This window comes from Hyla sarda, chromosome 5 (genome assembly GCF_029499605.1).
Source record: "Hyla sarda isolate aHylSar1 chromosome 5, aHylSar1.hap1, whole genome shotgun sequence".
NCBI lineage: Eukaryota > Metazoa > Chordata > Amphibia > Anura > Hylidae > Hyla > Hyla sarda.
Window position 1 is genome coordinate 115,487,445 of NC_079193.1, and position 21,401 is coordinate 115,508,845.

Below are 21,401 nucleotides of genomic sequence, written 5' to 3' on the forward strand. Positions count from 1 at the left end.
GGTTCCCTCCCAACCAGGGTGCCTCCAGCTGTTGCAAGACACACGGACTGATATTTGAGCCCTAAAAAGGGCTTTTTTGGGTGCTGTCCTTAAAGCAGATGTTACACTAGTGCTTTAGGAGTAAACTGGACCCTGAATACACCACCTAGCAGCAATCTAGCTATCGCTTTCTCTATACAGCAGGAGCAGCTTCTCCGACCCTCCACTTCCTAAGACTGCAGCATGCCGAATGAGGGTAAAATGGCGTCCGTGCAAGAGGTAGGAGGGTCTGGAATGGAGGGACTGCTGCTGATTGTCTGTAATGTGTCTGCTGACTCTGGCTCACAGGGTCAAAGTTTACCGCAATGTTAAAGTATAGGGGGCGGATCAAACTTCACGTATGTTTGCCCGGCGAGGCGAACACGAACATGCTAAATTCGCGAACAATTCGCTACATCTCTAATTGTTAGTAATAATTTAAAGCGGTATCCCACTACTAGGGAATAAGTGTTTCATTGCAGGTGTCCAACCTCTGGGACCAGACTCCTCCCCCCCCCCCCCCCCAGGCAATCTCCAGAACAGGGCCCCATCTCTCCCTGTGCATGGAACGGCATGTCAGCATGAGCTCCATGCGCTTCCTTTGGGAGCACATACCATTCACAGCTCCCCTGTACGTCTGGCCCTCCCATAGAGAATGCATGTGTGTCAGCATGCCACTCCATGACAGGAAGAAAGCAGATTACCCCAACAGCTGATATACATCTCAGTCCATCCCTTCACATTCCATTGCCCTCCGTCACATTCAAGTCCACCATACTAGTATATCAATATGTATCAAATCTACACTGAGTGTTAGCTTTCAAAAGCTGGAAACAATGGAGGGTATTCTTAGGAGTTCAATATCAGCAGTAAGTCACTTTATCTTATCTCCCTAGAGATGGGGCCCATTCTAGAGATCACGGATTTCCAATGGTCAGTCACTAATCCTGAATGGCGATTGCCGAAGGTTCTGTATAGAGGAAAAATGAAAGAGGGAAAAGTGGACACCCTTGACAGGTATCTTTTGTTAATTTAAAGAGCTCTTAGGGTTTACCATCCATCAGAATTCTGGCCATGGGTGTATTATATAATAATTTTATCAAATTGACATAGTTAAATGGGCACTATAAGATTCAAAATTTTTTGATATGTTGTAAAGCATGCAAAACCAATAGGTTTTTATAATTGTTTCATTAGAAAATTTTCAGTATTTCATACTGAAAAAGCCAGTCAAACAACTGCCCCCCCTGCCTGCTTGGACACATACTAGTCCTGCTGTGTCCGTGCATCATGGACACACTTCCTTAATTGACAGCTATGAGCGCAGGGCTCACAGCTGGAGGAAAAACCCTCCCACTGTCAGCTTGTGTCCCGCTACTGTCAGTGAGGACAAGCTGGGAGTTGTAGTTTTGCTAATCCTAGGGGAGATGTGAGCAGACAGCATACTGAGGGAGGGGGCGGAGACCTGCACAGTGAGGCCATGCCCCCTCCCTTTGAGAGGAATTCAGACTAGTGAGCTAAATTTAAAGTGTAATAGAAAGATAAATAAAGGTGCTAGACACATAAAAATTAGATGTACATGGTCAGGAATAGGTACTGAGGGATGTATTTAAAAAAATTTTTTTGGGTTGGATCTGACGGGTACGCTTTAACACTCATTCCACCTTCCTCCAATACTCCTAATCCACCCTGTCAAATGCCACATCTAGTGAAAGGATGAAGCGGGGTCCAAAACCCACCTTCTATAACCCATTGAAAACTCTGTCAATGTTATTAAAGATGGATCTACTGGGAATTAAACCAGTTTTAAAGTAGTGGAGTAACCCTTTAAGTGTACCAATACTTAAAGAAAATTTTAAAAACCTGCATGGTTTAGAAGAAAAGCCTTCTGTGATTTTTTTTGTCTGTTACTGCTGGTATTAGAGCTTCTGAGAGTCCCCTCTATGGTTTTTAACATACATGCTAATATACTTTGATGAACCTGAATTTAATGGAGGACAATAGAATGTGGAGTGATAAACTGATAAGCATTTCTCAGCAATACCAATAAGCCTTGCATCTGAGTGATAAGAAGGAGGAGGAGCTAGTTGTAGCGGTTTTCCTTCTGTCATAAAGCCATGCACCAGTCTCTGTTGTTGCGTAAACAATAAACAGAGCATTTATGATTGTCAATAGGCTCTGGGATAATAGGGGGTCATCAAAAGGGTAAAAACCTATTCTAAGGAAAAGGTGCCACCTACAGGAAGGTGTTGAGCTCCACAACCTTGTTTGCAGAATGTAAAGAAACTGTCTTGATTGGCTGAGACAGTATTTAGAAGGTGTACTAGGGATGGGTGATGTATTGGCTATGTGTGATTGATATATCATATATAAGTCAGCACACTGATGACTAGTTAGGCACTTTTTCTTCCCCATTATCCCTCCCTACCACCTTTCCCCTTTTTGCTTGTATCCTTGTCTTAGTTAGAAAGGTATCTATTTTTAATTGTATCCTTCGACTATAATTGTAAAAAAAAAAAAAAAAAAAAATTGTTTGCCAATAATCTTTTTATCATTGGTATATTGCCCATTTTTCATCATATTTTTTCTATTTTACCCTTGTCCTTATTGTTTTTGATGATCTGCAATAGAAGTTTTGTTGGCTTACCTCCTTCTATTAAACTATTTTGACCCTTATAATGATGTATATTTTGTATATTTTGAGCTTCTTTTGTTGTTTCTTCATTCTATCATATACCACCACCCCTGGCCTGTTGGCATACTCTTCATCCACAATACTAGCTTTTAACCTTAACCTTAGGCATCTTATCCCCTTTTCAAAGGATAGGGGATAAGATATCTGATCGCGGGGCCCTCGGTGCTGGGACCCCCTGCAATCCTCATGCAGCACCCGGCATTCTGTGCCAGGGGCTGCTCCCGAGGCAGAGACGTGATGTCACACCACCATGGTGATGTCATACTACGCCCCTTTTATTCATGTCTATGGGCGGGAGCGTGACGATTTATTTGGTCAAACACTGCAATTCTCTTAATCCTCTCTCCCAGATCTCTTATATTTCATGTTCCTACCATAGGCGTGCGCACGGGGTGTGCCGAGTGTGCCTGGGCACACCCTAATTGCCCCCATCACATTTGGGACATCTGTGTGTCCCGAAAGATCTTTTCAGGACACAAGGATGTCCCAGGTACCTTTCTGCGGCCCCGTGTTAACTTTAAAAATGCAGAGGTAGCGCACGCATGGACGTCACTGACGTCCCGTGCGTGCACCCTTAGGCACGGAGGAGGGGTGCATCAAGGAGGAGGAGGACGCGCAAGCATGATAAGTTGAACATCCTCTTCGGTGTTCCAACCACCGCTCCTCCAGTCCCGGGACCTCGTGACCCCGGACCAGAGGAACGGTGGTCGGAACACTGAAGTGGGGTAGTACACAGACATACAGCCTCCAGCCATACACTGTATATGGCTGAAGGCTGTAGGTCTGTGGGGAACTATACTGCACCTAATGTGGGGGAACTATACTGCACCTAATGTGGGGGAACTATACTGCACCTAATGTGGGGGGAACTATACGGCACCTAATGTGGGGGGATCTATACTGCACCTAATGTGGGGGAACTATACTGCACCTAAGGTGGGGGAACTATACTGCACCTAATGTGGGGGAACTATACTGCACCTAATGTGGGGGACTATACTGCACCTAATGTGGGGGGAACTATACTGCACCTAATGTGGGGGGAACTATACTGCACCTAATGTGGGAGGAACTATACTGCGCCTAATGTGGGGGAACTATACTGCACCTAATGAGGGGGAACTATACTGCACGTAATGTGGGGGAACTATGCTGCACCTAATGTGGGGGAACTATACTGCACCACCTAATGTGGGGGAACTATATTGCACCTAATGTGGGGGAACTATACTGCATCTAATGTGGGGAACTATACTGCATCTAAAGTGGGGGAACTGTACTGCACACCTAATGTGGGGGAACTGTACTGCACACCTAATGTGGGGGAACTGTACTGCACACCTAATGTGGGGGAACTGTACTGCACACCTAATGTGGGGGAACTGTACTGCCAACCTAATGTGGGGAAACTGTACTGCCAACCTAATGTTGGGGAACTGTACTGCCAACCTAATGTGGGGGAACTGTACTGCCAACCTAATGTGGGAGAACTGTACTGCCAACCTAATGGAGGGGGAACTATACTGCAACTAATGTGGGGGAACTATACTGAATCTAATGTGGGGAACTATACTGCACCTAATGTGGGGGAACTGTACTGCACACCTAATGTGGGGGAACTGTACTGCACACCTAATATGGGGGAACTGTACTGCAAACCTAATGTGGGGGAACTGTACTGCACACCTAATGTGGGGGAACTGTACTGCCAACCTAATGTGGGGAAACTGTACTTCCAACCTAATGTTGGGGAACTGTACTGCCAACCTAATGTAGGGGGAACTGTACTGCCAACCTAATGTTGGGGAAATGTACTGCCAACCTAATGTGGGAGAACTGTACTGCCAACCTAATGTAGGGGGAACTGTACTGCCAACTTAATGTGGGGGAACTATACTGCCAACCTAATGAGTGGGGCCTTATACTGCACCTAATGTGGGAGAACTATACTAACTAAGTGTATGTGTGTATGTATATACATTTATATATATATATATATATATATATATGTATATACACACACACGTGCACACCCTAATGCAATAGGCTGCGCACGCCTATGGTTACTACTTTAATAATCATTTAGATCCCCCTACCCCTTCGCCTCCCAAAAACCATTGATCCATGCACCAGACCTCTAAACCTGCCCAAATTGACTCCCCCGCACAACACACCACCTCTCTCCCTCCCAAAACCACCTGCCTATATCAGGATTTATTAGTGTCATAGTGCCTCACCACCCAACCAATTACAGGAGTAGCTGTTGAAGACTTTTTTGCAGAAATTAAACTGCCCCGAGTCACACAAGAAGATAGGGGAAAAATGGAACTTGCATTTACAAGAGGAGAACTCGCAGAAGCAATAAATATGGCCCCTGCAAAAGTCTACCCCAAGCCTTGTTGGGATACCCTTTGAGTTCATCAAAATCATTTTCAGGATCAGGTGATTCACTGAGATGTGTTATGAGGACAAATTGTAGGCATTGACAAATATAAAAATAAAAAAAACGCAAAATATAAATATTTGCATACCTCTGCAACATAACTTATAGCATCCTTCATATTCAGCTCATGGAAAACATTGAGTATTCGATCTCTTTTTTGTGCTGATTTTCTCATGAATAGTTTGCTGAGAAATTTTGTGTCAAAATTTGCAATCCTAGTGAAAAATTCATTTTAAACACTGTATTACAAAGTAGGAACATAAAACATTAAAACACTTATTGACAAAAAATATATATAATGCTGCAAAGCTCAGCATACAATTATATACCAGGCATATATGTAAATGATTACAGGTGTGGTCTGATTACACACTGGGTTTTTCCACAACAGGGTGTCAAAATGCATCTCCAATGCCCTCTAAAAAGGCTTTCAAAGGCTCCTTTTGGACACCATACTTCTTAGTGAGAGATATTTCACTGCTGGACATGAATAGTTGTTAGACTGAGAGGTGGTGCAACACTGACTAAAGAGAAGGCCTTTCTGACAAAGCTATTAGTAGATTTGGGAGCACTGTAAGTAAGGGCATGCACACATGGCCAATATGCTCTGTATGGCCCAGAGAGACCACTAGTAGAAAGGATTGTTTGATCCCCCAACAAGCATGAGCAGCTTTGACATTTTCCTTGTGCCTCTTTTATTACAAACACCCTTATCTAGGCTCAAATCATTTCCAGGCATTTAGCAGAAGGAAATGTTGTATCACATGACCCATTATGCTGCCCCTGACAGCTACAGTAGCCACCCCACTTTAGTTTGCAGGAGTGTCATAAACGAGAAACCTGCAATGCTACAGACTGAAGTTGATAGCAGTGCATGTTTCTAGTTCATGACATCACTTTAAACTAGGTGGCTAGCTATCAGGGGCAGGATAATGGGTGTTGTGATACAAAATTTTCTTCTGCTAAGTGCCTGGAAATGCTTTGGTCTAGATAGGGGCATGTAATGAATGAGGCACCTGTGCCTGGATGGTGAACAAGGAAATTGTGGGAGTTTCTTATACTTCTTGGTGGATCAGGGGTGTTGCTAGGGAACTAAAACATCTGGGGCACTATATCTATTATGCACAATAGGAAGTATAACAAAACAAACCATGCTGTGACATCACTGCATGTATTATCCTGTACTGTGACATCACTGTGTGTAATATCCTGTACTGTGACATCATTCTGTGTATTCTCCTATACTGTGACATAACTATGTGTATTGTCTTTGTACTGTGACATTAGTGAGTATTACTTCTTTACTGTGACATCCCTGTGTATTATCCTGTACTGTGACATCACTGTGTGTATTATCCCTGTACTGTGACATCATTCTGTGTATTCTCCTATACTGTGACATCACTATGTGTATTGTCTTTGTACTGTGACATTAGTGAGTATTACTTCTTTACTGTGACATCCTTGCGTATTATCCTGTACTGTGACATCACTGTGTGTAATATCCTGTACTATGTAAGTATAGGATAAATTTATGGCCTTTCCTCTGCCCTCTCTTTACATTGCTTCTTGGTAGCACATATACCGACTTATAATAAGAAGGGGCATTAAAATATTACTATATTAATTCTTATGTTAAAAAAACACCACAAAGAAATGTGATCCTTTGTGCAAAAAACAAGAAAAATATAACATTTTTTTTACCACTTTTTCCCCCCTTATGTATTATCCGATTTTGTTGTGTTTCTTCCTTCTCATTTCAGGTCCATCTATGTAAAGGATTAATTTGGATTTGGTGGGCTATGATGACCAGAGTTTTTTCAGTTTAAAATAAAAAAAATGGTTAATGAGGGCTTGTGGGGGCGTGTCTTTTCAGGCTTAGTAGTGGAAGCTGACTTATAGATAGAATCTATTACTAAGTCAGGGCTTAGCTTTAGCCCCAAACACAGATAGCGCTTACCTCCAATTACCTCAGTACCAACCGCCACAGGGGTGCCGGGAAGAGCCGGTACCAACAGTCGTGGAGGGTTAAAAGTGGTGCTTCTGAACCTAGGTGGTAACAGGCTGGCGTTATTTAGGCTGAAGAGGGCCAGTAACAATGGTCCTTGCCCATCTTGGTAACGTCAGACTGTTGCTGCTTGGTTGGTATCTGGCTGAGAATAAAAATAGGGGGAACCATACACCTTTGTTTTATTAATATTATGTAATTATTTATGAAAAAAATTTAAATTCTCAGCCAGATAAAAAAAAGCGCAATAAATCACTATGGCGGTGGGTACCAGGGCAATAATTGGGGGTTAGCGCTAGCTGTTTTGGGGGCTAATGCTAAGCCCTGGCTTAGTAATGGACTCCGCCTTTAAGATGGCTTGCAATACTAAGCCTGTAAAGTAAATTAAAAAAATGAAAAAATAACACAACCCGTTTTAAAAACTTCTATTACAAAAAACACTCTCCCACAAGCCCTCGTTAACCATTTAATTAATAGTAAACAAAAAAATGCAGGCCATCGACGTAGTCCACCAAATCCAAAGAAACATCAAAATACATTGATCTGAAATCAGGTGCTCTCCCTAGGGGGAATGTCTATAAAGCAAGGTTTTCAAACAGGTAGCTTCCAGCTGTTGCTAAACTACCCCCACCCCCTTTCCAGAAAGCCCATAGCTGTCTGGGAATGATGGTGATGGAGGTTATAATTTAACAACAGCAAATCTTCAGTTAAGCACCAGTTGCACTCTCACTGTTCCTAAATGATGGGAGCTGTAGTTCCGCAACAGCTGGAGGCTCCCTGTAGCTAAACTACAACTCCTGTGATGGGAGCGGCTGCCGACATGCCCCCTTTATGTATGCTTCCAGCTGTGAGGTTCGTGATGTCACGGCCACACCCCTCATGACATCACGCCATGTCTCCTCAATTCAAGTCTATGGGAGGGGGCGTGGTGGCACGAGGGGTGTGTTCATGACATCACAACCCTTATAGCCTGCTCCCAGCATTCAGAACTAAATGTTCCAGATGCTGGGGCAGTGGATACCCCTTTAATCCTTCCAGTATCTGCTGCTGTACATTCCAGAGGAAGTTGTGAAGTTCTTTTCATTCTCACTACAGTGCTCTCTGCTGCCACCTCTGTTCGTGTCAGGAAATGTCCAGAGGAGGAGAGATTTTCTCTGGGGATTTGCTTCTACTCAGGGCAGTTCATGACTCAGGCTGAGGTGTCAACAGAGAGCACTGTGGTCAGACTGGAAAGAACTTCACTACTTTCTCTATAGTATACTGCAGCTGATAAGTACTGGAAGGGTTAAGATTTTTATATAGAAGTAATTTACAAATCTGTATAACTTTCGATTTGAAAACATTTGTTTTCCACTGGAGTACACCTTTAATCTCCAAGGCTTCTGAAGACGGTATACAATGCATTTTCTATTGATTCTATAGTAGAGACAGAGTATTCTATCTTTGGAAACCTAGGAGACAAAGTCCATACTGTCTTACTTGCAATAGGCATACTAGATTACTGAAATATGCAACAAAAATGTGTAAGTTGGGCCATTATGATTTGAGAAACATGTATGGTTTTACTACCTTTGTATGGCTAGGTTTCCACTCAGGTTTATTTTTTTTTTTTTGAAAAATCAAAAATGCTGTTGTTCAGAAGTCAGAAGTAGATCCAGCAGGAAGGAGAAATATAAGTCATTCCTTTATATTTCCCATTCCTTTTGAATATACATCTGGATTTGGCTACAAAAAATGCCAGAAAAAAAAATAAACCTGTGTGGAAACATAGCCTAAAAACTAGAGCATGAAAATTACCATTTATATTTTGCCATTTTTATTGTGCAATAAATTATACAGAAATATTGAAGACATTTTCTGGTTACTTACCTATCTCTCATATAATTATGTCCAATTTGCCCAGACACATCTTCAATAGCCGAGCAGATGTGATCAAATGCCTTACACAAACACAAGGTAAATAACATTAGCAACTTTTAGTATTCAATTTGTTGTCAAATGGTGTAATATTTCATCATATGAAAAGATTATATCACTAAAGCTAAAACTTTAAATATAATGGGGGCATTTATCATTGTTTGCTTTGGTAAGCAAGTTCTAAAGGCTTTTTTTTTTGCTATGGGTTTGCTTATGTGCTACATACTTATAATACCATCACAGGGAGTTGAAATTTTTGGAGCACATAAGCAAAGCACAAAAGTCGCAGGTGAGGCTTTTGTGAGACTTTTTAGCGATTTTTTTTAAATTTGCTTAGGTTCAGTTTTGTACTCAAGGTCAGACCTGGAGAAGACTTGTCACTTTTTGTAAGGGGCGCCTGGAGTAAGCAAAAAAAAAAAAAAAAAGGCTCTAAATACCTTTATAAATGTCCCCTATAATGCTTACGTTTTTTTTAACTCAATACACATGTTGGGGTACTTTTATCATTGTTGGGTTTAATAAGTGAGTTCTGTATTTTTTATTTTTTTTGCTTATGTGTTATATATTTATCATACTATCACAGGGGCTTAATAAATTTAGCTCACATAATCAAAAAACAATAAATCACTTTAGAATAAAAAAAAATTTAGCACGCATTAGTAAAAAAAACAATAAATGACTTCAGAACAGCACTTTGTAACACCATCTCCTCTCCTCTGGGTCTTTCAGCATGACAATAATCCCAAACACACTGCCTGGGCAACGAAGGAGTGGCTACGTAAGAAGCATTTCAAGGTCATGGAGTGGCCTAGCCAGTCTCCAGATCCCAACCCCATAGAAAACCTTTGGAGGGAGTTGAAAGTCCATGTTGCCCAGCAACAGCCACATAACCTCAATGCCCTAGAGGAGATCTGCATGGAGGAATGGGCCAAAATAGATCAGACACAGGCATCCATTTTCCTGTCACATCACTGGTTCTCCTGTCAGCTGGTTTTCCTCACAGCTCTGTGGTGTCCCTGCTTCCGGCGTTTGGGTTTGGTGATCAGCTACGTGCTCAAATCAAATGAGACATGGGCATCCATTTTCCTGTCATATCACTGATTCTCCTGTCAGCTGGTTACCTGACAGCTCTGTGGTGTCCCTGCTTCCTGCGCTGGGCTGGTGACCAGCTCCACATTCAAATCACCTCAGACACACGCATCCATTTTCACAAGTGTGAGAAACCTTGTGAAGACTTACAGAAAACGTTTGACCCCTGTCATTGCCAACAAAGGGTATATTACAAAGTATTGAGATGAACTTTTGTTAGTGACCAAATACTTATTTCCTCCCATAATTTGCAAATTCATTCTTAAAAAATCAGACAATGATTTTATGGAATTTTTTTCGCATAATTTCTCTCATAGTTGAGGTATACATATAATGAAAATTACAGGCCTCTCATCTTTTTAAGTGAGAGAACTTGCACAATTGGTGGCTGACTAAATACTTTTTTGCCCCACTGAAATATATAATATATATATATATATATATATATATATATATATATATATATATATGTGTGTGTGTGTGTGTGTTTATAAGGAATATATATATATATATATATATACACACATGTTTTTTCCCCTAAATGTACCAACCCATTTTTTTATAAAATGGTTAATGAGGGCTTGTGGGGGATTTCTAATTTTACTTTACAGGCTTGGTAGTTGAAGCGGTCTTACAAAAGGAGTCCATTGCTAAGCCAAGGCTTAGCGTTAGCCCCCAAAACAGGTAGGAAAATAGGTTAGAACATTTATGGCGCTTTCCCTTGTGGAGAACGTCCATAAAGCAGCGTATCCAAACAGAGAGCCTCCAGCTGTGGCTACACTACAGCCGCCATCATTTCCAGAAAGCCTTTGGGAATGATGGGAGTTGTAATTTTGAAACATCGAGCCTCCAATTTAGCAACAGCTGGAGGCAACCTGTTCATAAACTACAACTCCCATGATGGAAGTTGAAGTTTTGCAACAGCTGGAGTCTTGCTGTTCCTAAACTACAGCTCAAATGATGGGAGTTATAGCTTAGCAAAAGCTGGAGGCACCCTGTTCCAAAACTACAACTCCCATGATGGGAGTAGTAGTTTAGCAACAGCTAGAGGCACCCAGATCTTAAACTACATTTACCTTTCTCAACTAGTGCAGGACCCAACAAGAGGGAGGAAGGGGTCACTTCTGAACCTTATATTAACCAATAGGCCAGACATAGTATCAGAAGTAGAGGTAGGGAGTCATCTTGGTAATAATGATCACAGCATAATAAGTTTTTATTTTACCTATAGCAAGATGTCTACTAGGAAGGCCAATTTTCACCAACTATGAGAGCACCTTAGTGACACAGATTGAGACCTTGTCCTTAGTAATAAAAGTACACAAGCTAAAAGGGACATTTTTAAGAGCATCCTGAATAGATCTTGTGAACCACATGTACCCTATGTTAAAAAATGTGCTAGAAATAGGAGAAAACCAATTTAGTTAACCAAAACAGTTAGGGATGCGATAAAGGAGAGGCTAAATTATGTAAAAAAATAAATAAATAAATAAAACTAGCAAAAATTGCAACAAAAAAAACAATTGCCATAGAAAGTAAAATGAACCCAAAAATACTTTTCATCTACATAAATAATAAGAAACTTAAAACTGAAAATGTTGGCCCCCTAGGAAATAATCTGAGTGTAATGGGAGAGGAGGATGAGGAAAAGGCCAATCTACTAAATGCATTCTTCTCTACTGTATTTAAACAAGAAAATTCAATGTCAGAGGGCAAGGGAAGGGATAAGGAGAACTGTAGTGCAATATAACTCACCCCCTATTTGAAGGATAGGAGATAGGTTATAGATAGATTTGCTATGGGGATTTGCTTCTAAAATGGGCGGTTCCCGAGACACGTGTCATCAGAGAGCACTTACACAGAAAAGAACAACCTTAACTTCAGAAGCTCATAAGTACTGAAGGGATTAAGATTTTTTAATAGAAGTACAAATCTGTTTAACTTTCTGGAGCCAGGTGATATATAAAAAAAAAAAGTTTTTTCCTGGATAACCCTTTTAATCCTTTTAGTACTTTTTAGTAGCTGTATGCTACAGAGGAAATTCTTAACTTTTTGAATTTATTTTTTGTGTTTTCCACAGTGCTCTCTGCTGACACCTCTGTCTGTGTCAGGAACTGGCCAGAGCAGCATAGGTTTGCTATGGGGATTTTCTCCTGCTCTGGACAGTTCCTGATACGGGCATTAGATGTCAGCACTGTGGAGAGCACAAAAAAAGAATAAAAAAAAATAAAGATTTTCCTCTGTAGCAAACAGCTGCTAAAAAGTACTGAAAGGATTAAGAATTTTTAATAGAAGCAATTTACAAATCTGTTTAACTTTTTGGCATCAGTTCATAAAAAAAAAAAAAAAAAAAAGGTTTTCCACCGGAGTACCCCCTTTAATGAAAACAACCTTCTGAAACAGCATCAACATGGGTTTATGCAATATCGGTCCTGTCAGACTGATCAGCTTCTATGAGGAGGTCAGTTAAAAAATAGATCGGGGTAAAGCTGTAGATGTTGTATTTCTGGACTTTAAGACATTCGATACTGTACCATACAAAAGGTTAATACATAAAATAGGGATGCTTGGACTAGGGGAGAATATATGTAAATGGATTAACAAGTGACTCAGTGACAGGAAGCAGAGGGCGAGATTCAATGGAACTTACTCTGGTTGGGTGACAGTAGTGGGATAGTGGGATACCACAGGGGTCAGTACTGGGTCCACTCCTTTTTAATATCTTTATTAATGTCCTTGTAGAGGAATTACAAAGTACAATTTTACAAATTTCTATATTTGCAGATGACACTAAATTGGTTAAGGTGATCACCACAGAGGAGGATAACATAATCTTAAAGAGGGATCTGGGGAAGCTGGAGGCTTGGATACAGACATGGCAAAGAAAGTTTAATGGGGATAAATTTAAGGTTATACACTTGGTCCATAAAAACAAAATGTACACTGATGTGCTCAAAATATATAAAATAAAATAAAATCACACTTCTGTGAAATCACACTGTCCACTCAGGAAGCAACACTGATTGACAATCTCACATGCTGTTGTGCAAATGGAACAGACAACAGGTGGAAATTATAGGCAATTAGCTTAACAACCCTAATATAGGAGTGGTTCTGCAGGTGTCGACCACAGACCACTTCTCAGTTCCTATGCTTCCTGGCTGATGTTTTGGTCACTTTCGAATGCTGGCGATGCTACAACCCACACAAGTAGCTACGGTTGTGCAGCTCATCCAGGATGGCACATCAATGCGAACTGTGGCAAGAAGGTTTGCTGTGTCTGTCAGCATAGTGTCCAGAGCATGGAGGTTCTACCAGGACATAGACCAGTACATCAGGAGACATAGAGGAGGCCATAGGAGGGCAACAACCCAGCAGCAGGACCGCTACCTCCGCCTCTGTGCAAGGAGGAGCAGGAGGAGCACGGCCAGAGCCCTGCAAAATTACCTCTAGCAGGCCACAAATGTGCATGTGTCCACTCAAACAGTCAGAAACAGACTCCATGAGGGCCCGCCATCCACAGGTGGGGGTTGAGCTTACAGCCCAACACCATGCAGGACGTTTGGCATTTGCCAGAGAACACCAAGATTGGCAAATTCGCCACTGGCGCCCTGTGGTCTTCACAGATGAAAGCAGGGTCACACTGAGCAGATGTTACAGACTTGACAGAGTCTGGAGACACCGTGGAGAATGTTCTGCTGCCTGCAATATCCTCCAGCGTGACCGGTTTGGCGGTGGGTCAGTAATGGTGTCGGGGGGGCCGCACAGCCCTCCATGTGCTTGCCAGAGGTAGCCTGACTGCCATTAGGTACCGAGATGAGATCATCAGACCCCCTGTGAGATCATGTGCAGGTGCGGTTGGCCCTGGGTTCCTCCTAATGCAAGACAATGCTAGACCTCATGTGGCTGGATTGTGTCAGCAGTTCCTGTAAGAGGAAGGCATTGATGCTATGGACTGGCCCGCCCGTTTCCCAGACTGGCCCACCCATGTGACTCCATATCCAGACCTCCATGGGTTGATAAATTTGATTTCCGTTGGTAAATTTTTGTGTGATTTTGTTGTCAGCACATTCAACTATGTAAAGACGAAAGTATTTCATACAATTAGTTAATTCATTCAGATCTAGGATGTGTTATCTTAGTGTTCCCTTTTATTTTTTTGATGTCATGCATTTTGGACACCCAAAAAAATGAATTACTATATTTAATATGTCTCATAGCATAAGAGCATGATGTTGGCCATTTTGTGTATGTTCTAAATAAGACCACAATAATTGTAAAGTCCTTCCCTGTATAAATGCCAGTCGGGGAGTAGAGATGTCTACTTACCTTATTTATCGTGTTTGAGATAAGGGACTGATAAGGGGTCTGGTTATACTCTCTAGACATCACTACTAAAATTCACCCAAGTAAAGGGGGGTGAGATAACGACTAGTGGAATATTCCTTAGACTTTGTGAACGTTATTCTGTTTAACAGTTAATTACCCATTTGACTGGACATAAACATTCACACATCTGTGTTGGAGAATCATCCATTGTATTTCTTATCTGTCCAATAAATTTAAATGTCTGATTGGAGACTCTATGTCTATGAGAACCCAGGGTTTGATTACTTATAGATGTCAAAAGTAATCCCTGTTTGATAATCTAGTGCTCCACATTTCAAGTGTGGAATGTTGGTTTAAGACCAATTATTGAAAAGTTAACACTTAATGGTAATGATGCTAATTGCTTATGCAATAGCAACCCCTAGTGGATGGGTAGGTGACATTACACTGACAGGAAAGGCATTATGGGTGATATGCTCAATGCATTCTGGGTAGTATAGTGATGTCATAATCATTACCATATGTACACGCCCAACCTACATTCATTGGGGAATTCCAATTTAGGAGGGAGTGTCTAACTAATTAAAAAGTCTGGTAAACCAGATGTTAGGGAACTAAAGACTGAACTGGAAGCTGAACTGAACTGAACTAGACTGGAGACTCTGATCTGAACTGTAGACTGTAGGCTGAAAGGGACAGACAAAGACAAAGAGATCTTGCACTAAAAGAGGTCTACAAGATGGAAGCCATGGAAGCCATGTAGATCCCTGCCAGCTGGACTGATCAAATGGTACCGACACAATGGCTGTCCCTGACGATGAGATGGACCGTTCAGTGTTCCTCAGAGCAGAAGTAAGGTTCTTACAAAGTTTTGGTCAGAGACACAAAAATGGTATTCCATTTAATTAAGACTAATGGGGATAATGTGGATGGAATTATACCATTTAGATTGGTGAATAAATTAATTAAATAAAATAATTAATTATCTCGATATTGAGATTATAGTTTTAGGATATTGTGAGACTTCATTCTATCTGCAGAAGAATCAAGACTCATAATCTATCAAAGCATTAAATAATTGCTTATACATATTGATAGAATTCCTACTCGCCAAGCTAAGTGTTATAAATATATTTCACACACAGGAAACTTGTTTCAAGTTCTTCCTCCTAAAATATAGTCTAGCGAGATCATAAAACTCTGCTATTTGTCTTAATGTCTTACCAAAGTCATGTATAGAAAATAGTCCAGAATGGGGTAGAAGTATATCATAATTCTTCCATATTTATATCTTAGATGGATTTCCCCATTCTTGAAGTCATGTGATTTGTAGTGGTTAGAAGGGGGCGGGGAGTGAATTTAGCATTCCATATTGATGTCTAATGATTAGATATTGCCCACCTTAATATCATGAGGTTCCTCTGAATAGAGTGATATGTAAGCTTTTTCTTATATGATATTCTAACCTAGGAGCTTTTGTTAATTTAACAAGTTACTAACTACCCACATGTATTGTTCTACTATATGTAGTCAATAAATCTTCTTATGTTTACTAATATCTAATTGATATTAATTTGCATATATCATTGTGTTTATTACTCATTTATGTTTATAATCATATAACCAATACATCTGCATACTTTATAATACCTGTGTATTATTGTATATTGCAAAACTGCATCCTTAAGCGTTAATGTCATCCCGTCATAAAAAGAAATTGTTGATATCTGAGGAAATAGTCGGACTTTGTCTACAATTCACCAGGTCATAATTTTGATATTTTTTATAATTTTCATAATTTTTCATAATTAATATTTTTATGACCATCATTCATAATTCATAATTGAGTTATTACCGCACGACATTGAGCAGTATAATAAAACATTAGGTAAAACTTCTACCGAAAAAGACTTGGGGGTACTGGTGGACAATAAACTCTACATTAGTGTTCAGTGTAAGGCTGCGGCTGCCAAAGCTAATAACATCATGAGCTGTTTCAATAGAAGCATAGAGGCTTTAACCCCTTAACGACCACGGACGTAAATGTACGTCCTGGTTTGGCGGGACTTCCCGCACCAGGACGTACATTTGCGTCCTGTGTATGACCGCGAGCATCGAAAGGGTGCTCGCGTCATACACGGCAGGTTCCGGCTGCTCCGATGCCGTGATCAATACAGATCACGGCATCTGCGGCATTGCGGCACTTTGATTTGATGATCGGATCGCCCGCAGCGCTGTCGCAGGGATCTGATCATCCATCATGACAGCCGGAGGTCCCCTTACCTAGCTCTGGCCGTCTCCCGGGGTCTTCTGCTCTGGTCTGCGATCAAGCAGACCAGAGCAGAAGATCACCGATAATACTGAGCAGTGCTGTGTCCTACGCATAGCACTGCACAGTATTAGCAATCAAAGGATTGCTATAGATAGTCCCCTATGGGGGCATATAAAGTGTAAAAAAAAAGTAGAAAAATGTAAAAAAAAAAAAAAAAAATCCCTCCCCCAATAAACATTAAAATTGTCCGTTTTTCCCATTTTACCCCCAAAAAGCGTGATAAAAAAAAAACATATTTGGTATCGCCGCATGCGTAAATGTCCGAACTATCAAAATATAATGTTAATGATCCTGTACGGTGAATGGCGGGAACGTAAAAAATTAAAAAGGTCAAAAAATGCTGCTTTTTTGTTACATTTTATTTAAAAAAATAAAAAATAAAAATGATCTAAAAGTTCTATATATGCAAATGTGGTATCTAAAAAAAGTACAGATGACGGAGCAAAAAATGAGCCCTCATACCACCCTATATACGGAAAAATGAAAAAGGTGGTCAAAATAGGATGAATTTAGATTACTGATTTTGTACAAAAAGTTTTAGATTTTTTTTAAGCGGTACAAAAATATAAAAGTAACTAGCCATGGGTATCATTTTAATCGTATTGACCCACAGAATAAAGAACACATGTCATTTTTACCATAAAGTGTACAGTGTGAAAACAAAACCTCCCTAAAAATTTTTTTTTTTTTGGGTTTGCCATACATTTTATGGTAAAATGAGAGGTTTCATTACAAAGTACAATTGGTCAGGCAAAAAAACAAGCCCTTATATGGGTCTGTAGATGGAGATATAAAAGAGTTATGGATTTTAGAAGGCGAGGAGGAAAAAACTAAAACGCAAAAATAAAATTGGACTGGTCCTTAAAGTGAAAATGGGCTTGGGCATGCTCGGAGTTGTAGTCTTGCAACAGTTAGCGGGCGGGTGGTAGGTGCGGGTGGATGGCCGGGAGCGGAGCTTTATGCATAGAAAGTCGCAGTTGTGATTGTGTGTGTGACTTTTAAAAGAATGCTGCCTATTGGCATTTTTGTAAGCCAGGTCTGACCTGGCTTTGGTTTGCGACTTTTTGAACGGGATTTGCGACTTTTATTTGCCTACGTGCAACAGTCGCACATCATAAATACGCGACCACTGCAAAGTGAAAACTGTGCAGGTACGGCTGGTTGCAGCTTCATGCTTAACAACAAAAGTTGAACAAAAAAGTGTACATGCGACTTTGTGTGTGGCCAGAGTAAGCAAAGAAAAAAAATTAATGCTCTAAACATCAAAATAAATGTCCCCTATTGACTTACAGCACAGCACATATGAATCAGTGCCTTTTATAACTAAAGATTATGCTGATCTAACAAAGGGAAGTCATACAAACTCTCCAGTCATTCATAAGAGAGGACAACATATTTCATGCTGTAGTAGAAAACCTGAGACATTTTCTGTACATAAATGACAATGTGAGAGAGAGTTGACGGGGAGTTTCTTGGTGAATCAGAAGATGGCTGTACCCATACTGTGCAACCACACTGTGATACTGCTCACCTGATGTAATCATTTTTCAGCTCTGGTAACTTTGTCATCATTAAATGAGGATGTCATGAGGGGGCGGGGCCGTGACGTCACGATCCTCCGGCCCATGTATCGTGAGTCATCACGCACAGAGCGAACTTTGCTCCATGCAGCTTATGACAGGGGGTCTGCAGTAGAGATCGCGGGGGTCGCGCCACTTTGGATAGGGGATAACATGTTTAGGGGCAGAGTACCACTTTAATAGCTCTGTATTCAGAAGAAAAGTTTACCATTAGGAATGACAATCTCTAATAAATAATATTTTAGTCTAACATGTGCTGTTACTGTATATGCTTAAGTATTCAAGGACAGCTCTTTCCTAAAACTTTTATATAATATATCAGACATATACATATATATCATCTCAATTAGTAATGATGAGTAAGCCGAGCCCCAAGAACCCAGACTCGATCCGAATTTCGGGTTGACAGCGGCTCGCTGAACTTTCGAACATGGCTCGTGCAAACCTAGATGAGAGACACATGGTGTTTTGGCACCTACAGAAAAGGAGATAGTACTGGGGCAGTGAGATGATGTCAGGGTATGCCCAACATACCTTGCAGCTATCACATGACCGGAGTTATCAAATGATTTGCTTACATTTATGTCTTATTCAGCTTCCAGGCCATTGGAACACAGCACAGGGGTGGGTTGAAGACACTGCTATGTACTGCATTGTGGCCACCATTTTGGAGAAAGCTGACAAAGCAAAGACTACCTACCGATCTTGATGAAGAGGTCAGACCAACCTTGAAACCCATTGTTGTTATACAATCAAGGGTCTATTTATGCACACAGTGTTCTATCTATCCATATCAAAGTTGCACTGTGGATTCCTGGAGAAATTGGAGGTTTCTATTATCTATTGTGTCATCATTAAAATGAAAAAAATATTTAAATAAAATGTTGATACTGTACCCTATACAATGGATAATATGATTATGATTGGGTATAGCACCCCTATTAACACTATGTATGCAGTTCTCTGCTAAAATTACAGAACACAGTAACATTGAAAACTTATGATCATGCCCTCCTTGACATGTTTCGCTGTAACAATGGTAAGCCATTGCCCTATAGCCTCTAGCAATATGTTTTTACAGAGTTGTGAATGCAACCTAGCCATCTAAGTGTGTGAGGGCCAATGTGTCCTTTTTACTAAAAAGTGCACTTTGTAGAAACGGAAGCCCCCAAAATTGACAAAATAGCAATTTTATTTAAATTTTGCCCCACACGTTTTTATTTTGGTTTCACAATAGATTGATGAAATGATTGAGGTCATTACTAAGTACAATTGGTGGTGCAGAAGACAAGCCCTTATATGCAACTGTAGGTAAAAAATTTAAAGAGTTATGATTATTAGAAGGTGAGGAGAAAAAAGCAAAAGGTTAAAAATAAAAAAATAAACTGCATTTTTAAGATGTTAAACCACTTTAAAACACTGCTAGGGTCACCTAGGAATGTATTGAAATAAATTTAAAGGAATTTAGAGCTCTTAGGCAGTGTTTTACAAATGTTTAGAGGTTTCTTTCATTGCCGGTTTGTAGTTAACTTGATGGACACGAAACAAACATTTCCTGAAAGTGAGCCCGGCAAACCAAACTTTTTAAAAGTTTACTCATCTCCATCAATAAGTCAATTATTGAGCACCCCTATTGTGGTATCCCGGTGCAGGACCTTGTTTTGTCCCTTGTCTAAAGTCCCCTCAGCTCCTCCATTCATCTAGGGCTCTCCTGCAGGGCTTGCCCTTGGTCACCTCGTGTAAAGTGTGTTTATATTTATTTAGTGTAAAGAAAATATATGTACAGAACCTTAGAGGTTATGTGATGTACCCAGAGTTCACTGGGTTTTCATAACTTACAGGTTTGCTGACCAATGAGCTTAGTCCAGCCCCTTATTATATAAAGGGCTGTAGTCAACAATTCACTCTCTTGGTCTCTTAGTTCCTGCACTATCAAGAAGCAAAAGCATCTCATCAGCATCAATTCATCTAGGCCAAAGCCTAAGAACCTGCAGCCACTAAACGTGAGTTATTCAAAGCTCCATCTATCAAATCCTGTGTGACTACTACAAGTTCAAATCCTCTAAATTAGTAGCACAGTGGCCTGCATAAAAGCTCATTGCTTCCAAGTCCCAGCAAACCTGTGAGTAACCTGTATCCCGGTTCACTCTTAAGAGACTGTTATGTTAAAGACTGTTTCATTAATTCAGCAAGTAAAGTTTCTTCAGTTTATTCCTGAAATCTGCTGTGGACATTCCGTTATTTTTCCCTGCCGTTTGTGGGACGGTTGGCGGTAGGAACATTACTATTGAGGAAACCGCACCCTGTCGTCACGACATTCAAGAGTTAATACCACCAGACACTACACTACCACTGCAACACCCCAGTCACCGTTACTCTCCCGGCACCACACTATTTTAACCCCTTAAGGACCAAGTCCATTTTAGCCTTAAGGACCAGGCCAATTTTCATTTTTGTATTTTCGTTTTTTTCTTCCTCCCCTTCTGATAATCATAACTTTTTTTCAATTTCAATTCAATCATCAATTTTGCACCTACAGACCCATATAAGGACTTGTTTTTTGCATCATCAATTGTACTATGTAATTACATTATTTTATACCAAAATCTGCAATAAATATCTAAAAACATTATTTATGGGGTGAAATTAAGAAAACCGTCATTTTGTAACTTTTGGGGGCTTCCATTTCTACGCAGTGCACTTTTTGGTAAAAATTACACCTTACCTGTCACGATGCCGGCTGGCAGGTGGTGGATCCTCTGTGCCAGAGAGGGATTGGCGTGGACCGTGCTAGAGGATCGGTTCTAAGTCACTACTGGTTTTCACCAGAGCCCGCCGCAAAGCGGGATGGTCTTGCTGCGGCGGTAGTGACCAGGTCGTATCCCCTAGCAACGGCTCAACCTCTCTGGCTGCTGAAGATAGGCGCGGTACAAGGGAGTAGACAGAAGCAAGGTCGGACGTAGCAGAAGGTCGGGGCAGGCAGCAAGGAT

General features: G+C 40.7%; 1 protein-coding gene across 2 annotated transcripts in view; it reads right to left on the minus strand.

Annotated features, from left to right (window-relative positions):
- SLC9A3 (solute carrier family 9 member A3) overlaps positions 1-21,401 on the minus strand; it is a 192,121-nt gene that overhangs the window by 53,074 nt on the left and 117,646 nt on the right. For both annotated transcript variants that reach the window (XM_056520134.1, XM_056520135.1), the window contains exons 9-10: positions 9,034-9,104; positions 5,245-5,371 (exon numbers count right to left, since the gene is read on the minus strand). In XM_056520134.1, the coding sequence (XP_056376109.1) occupies positions 5,245-5,371; positions 9,034-9,104 (198 nt within the window). The remainder of the gene's footprint in view (positions 1-5,244; positions 5,372-9,033; positions 9,105-21,401) is intronic.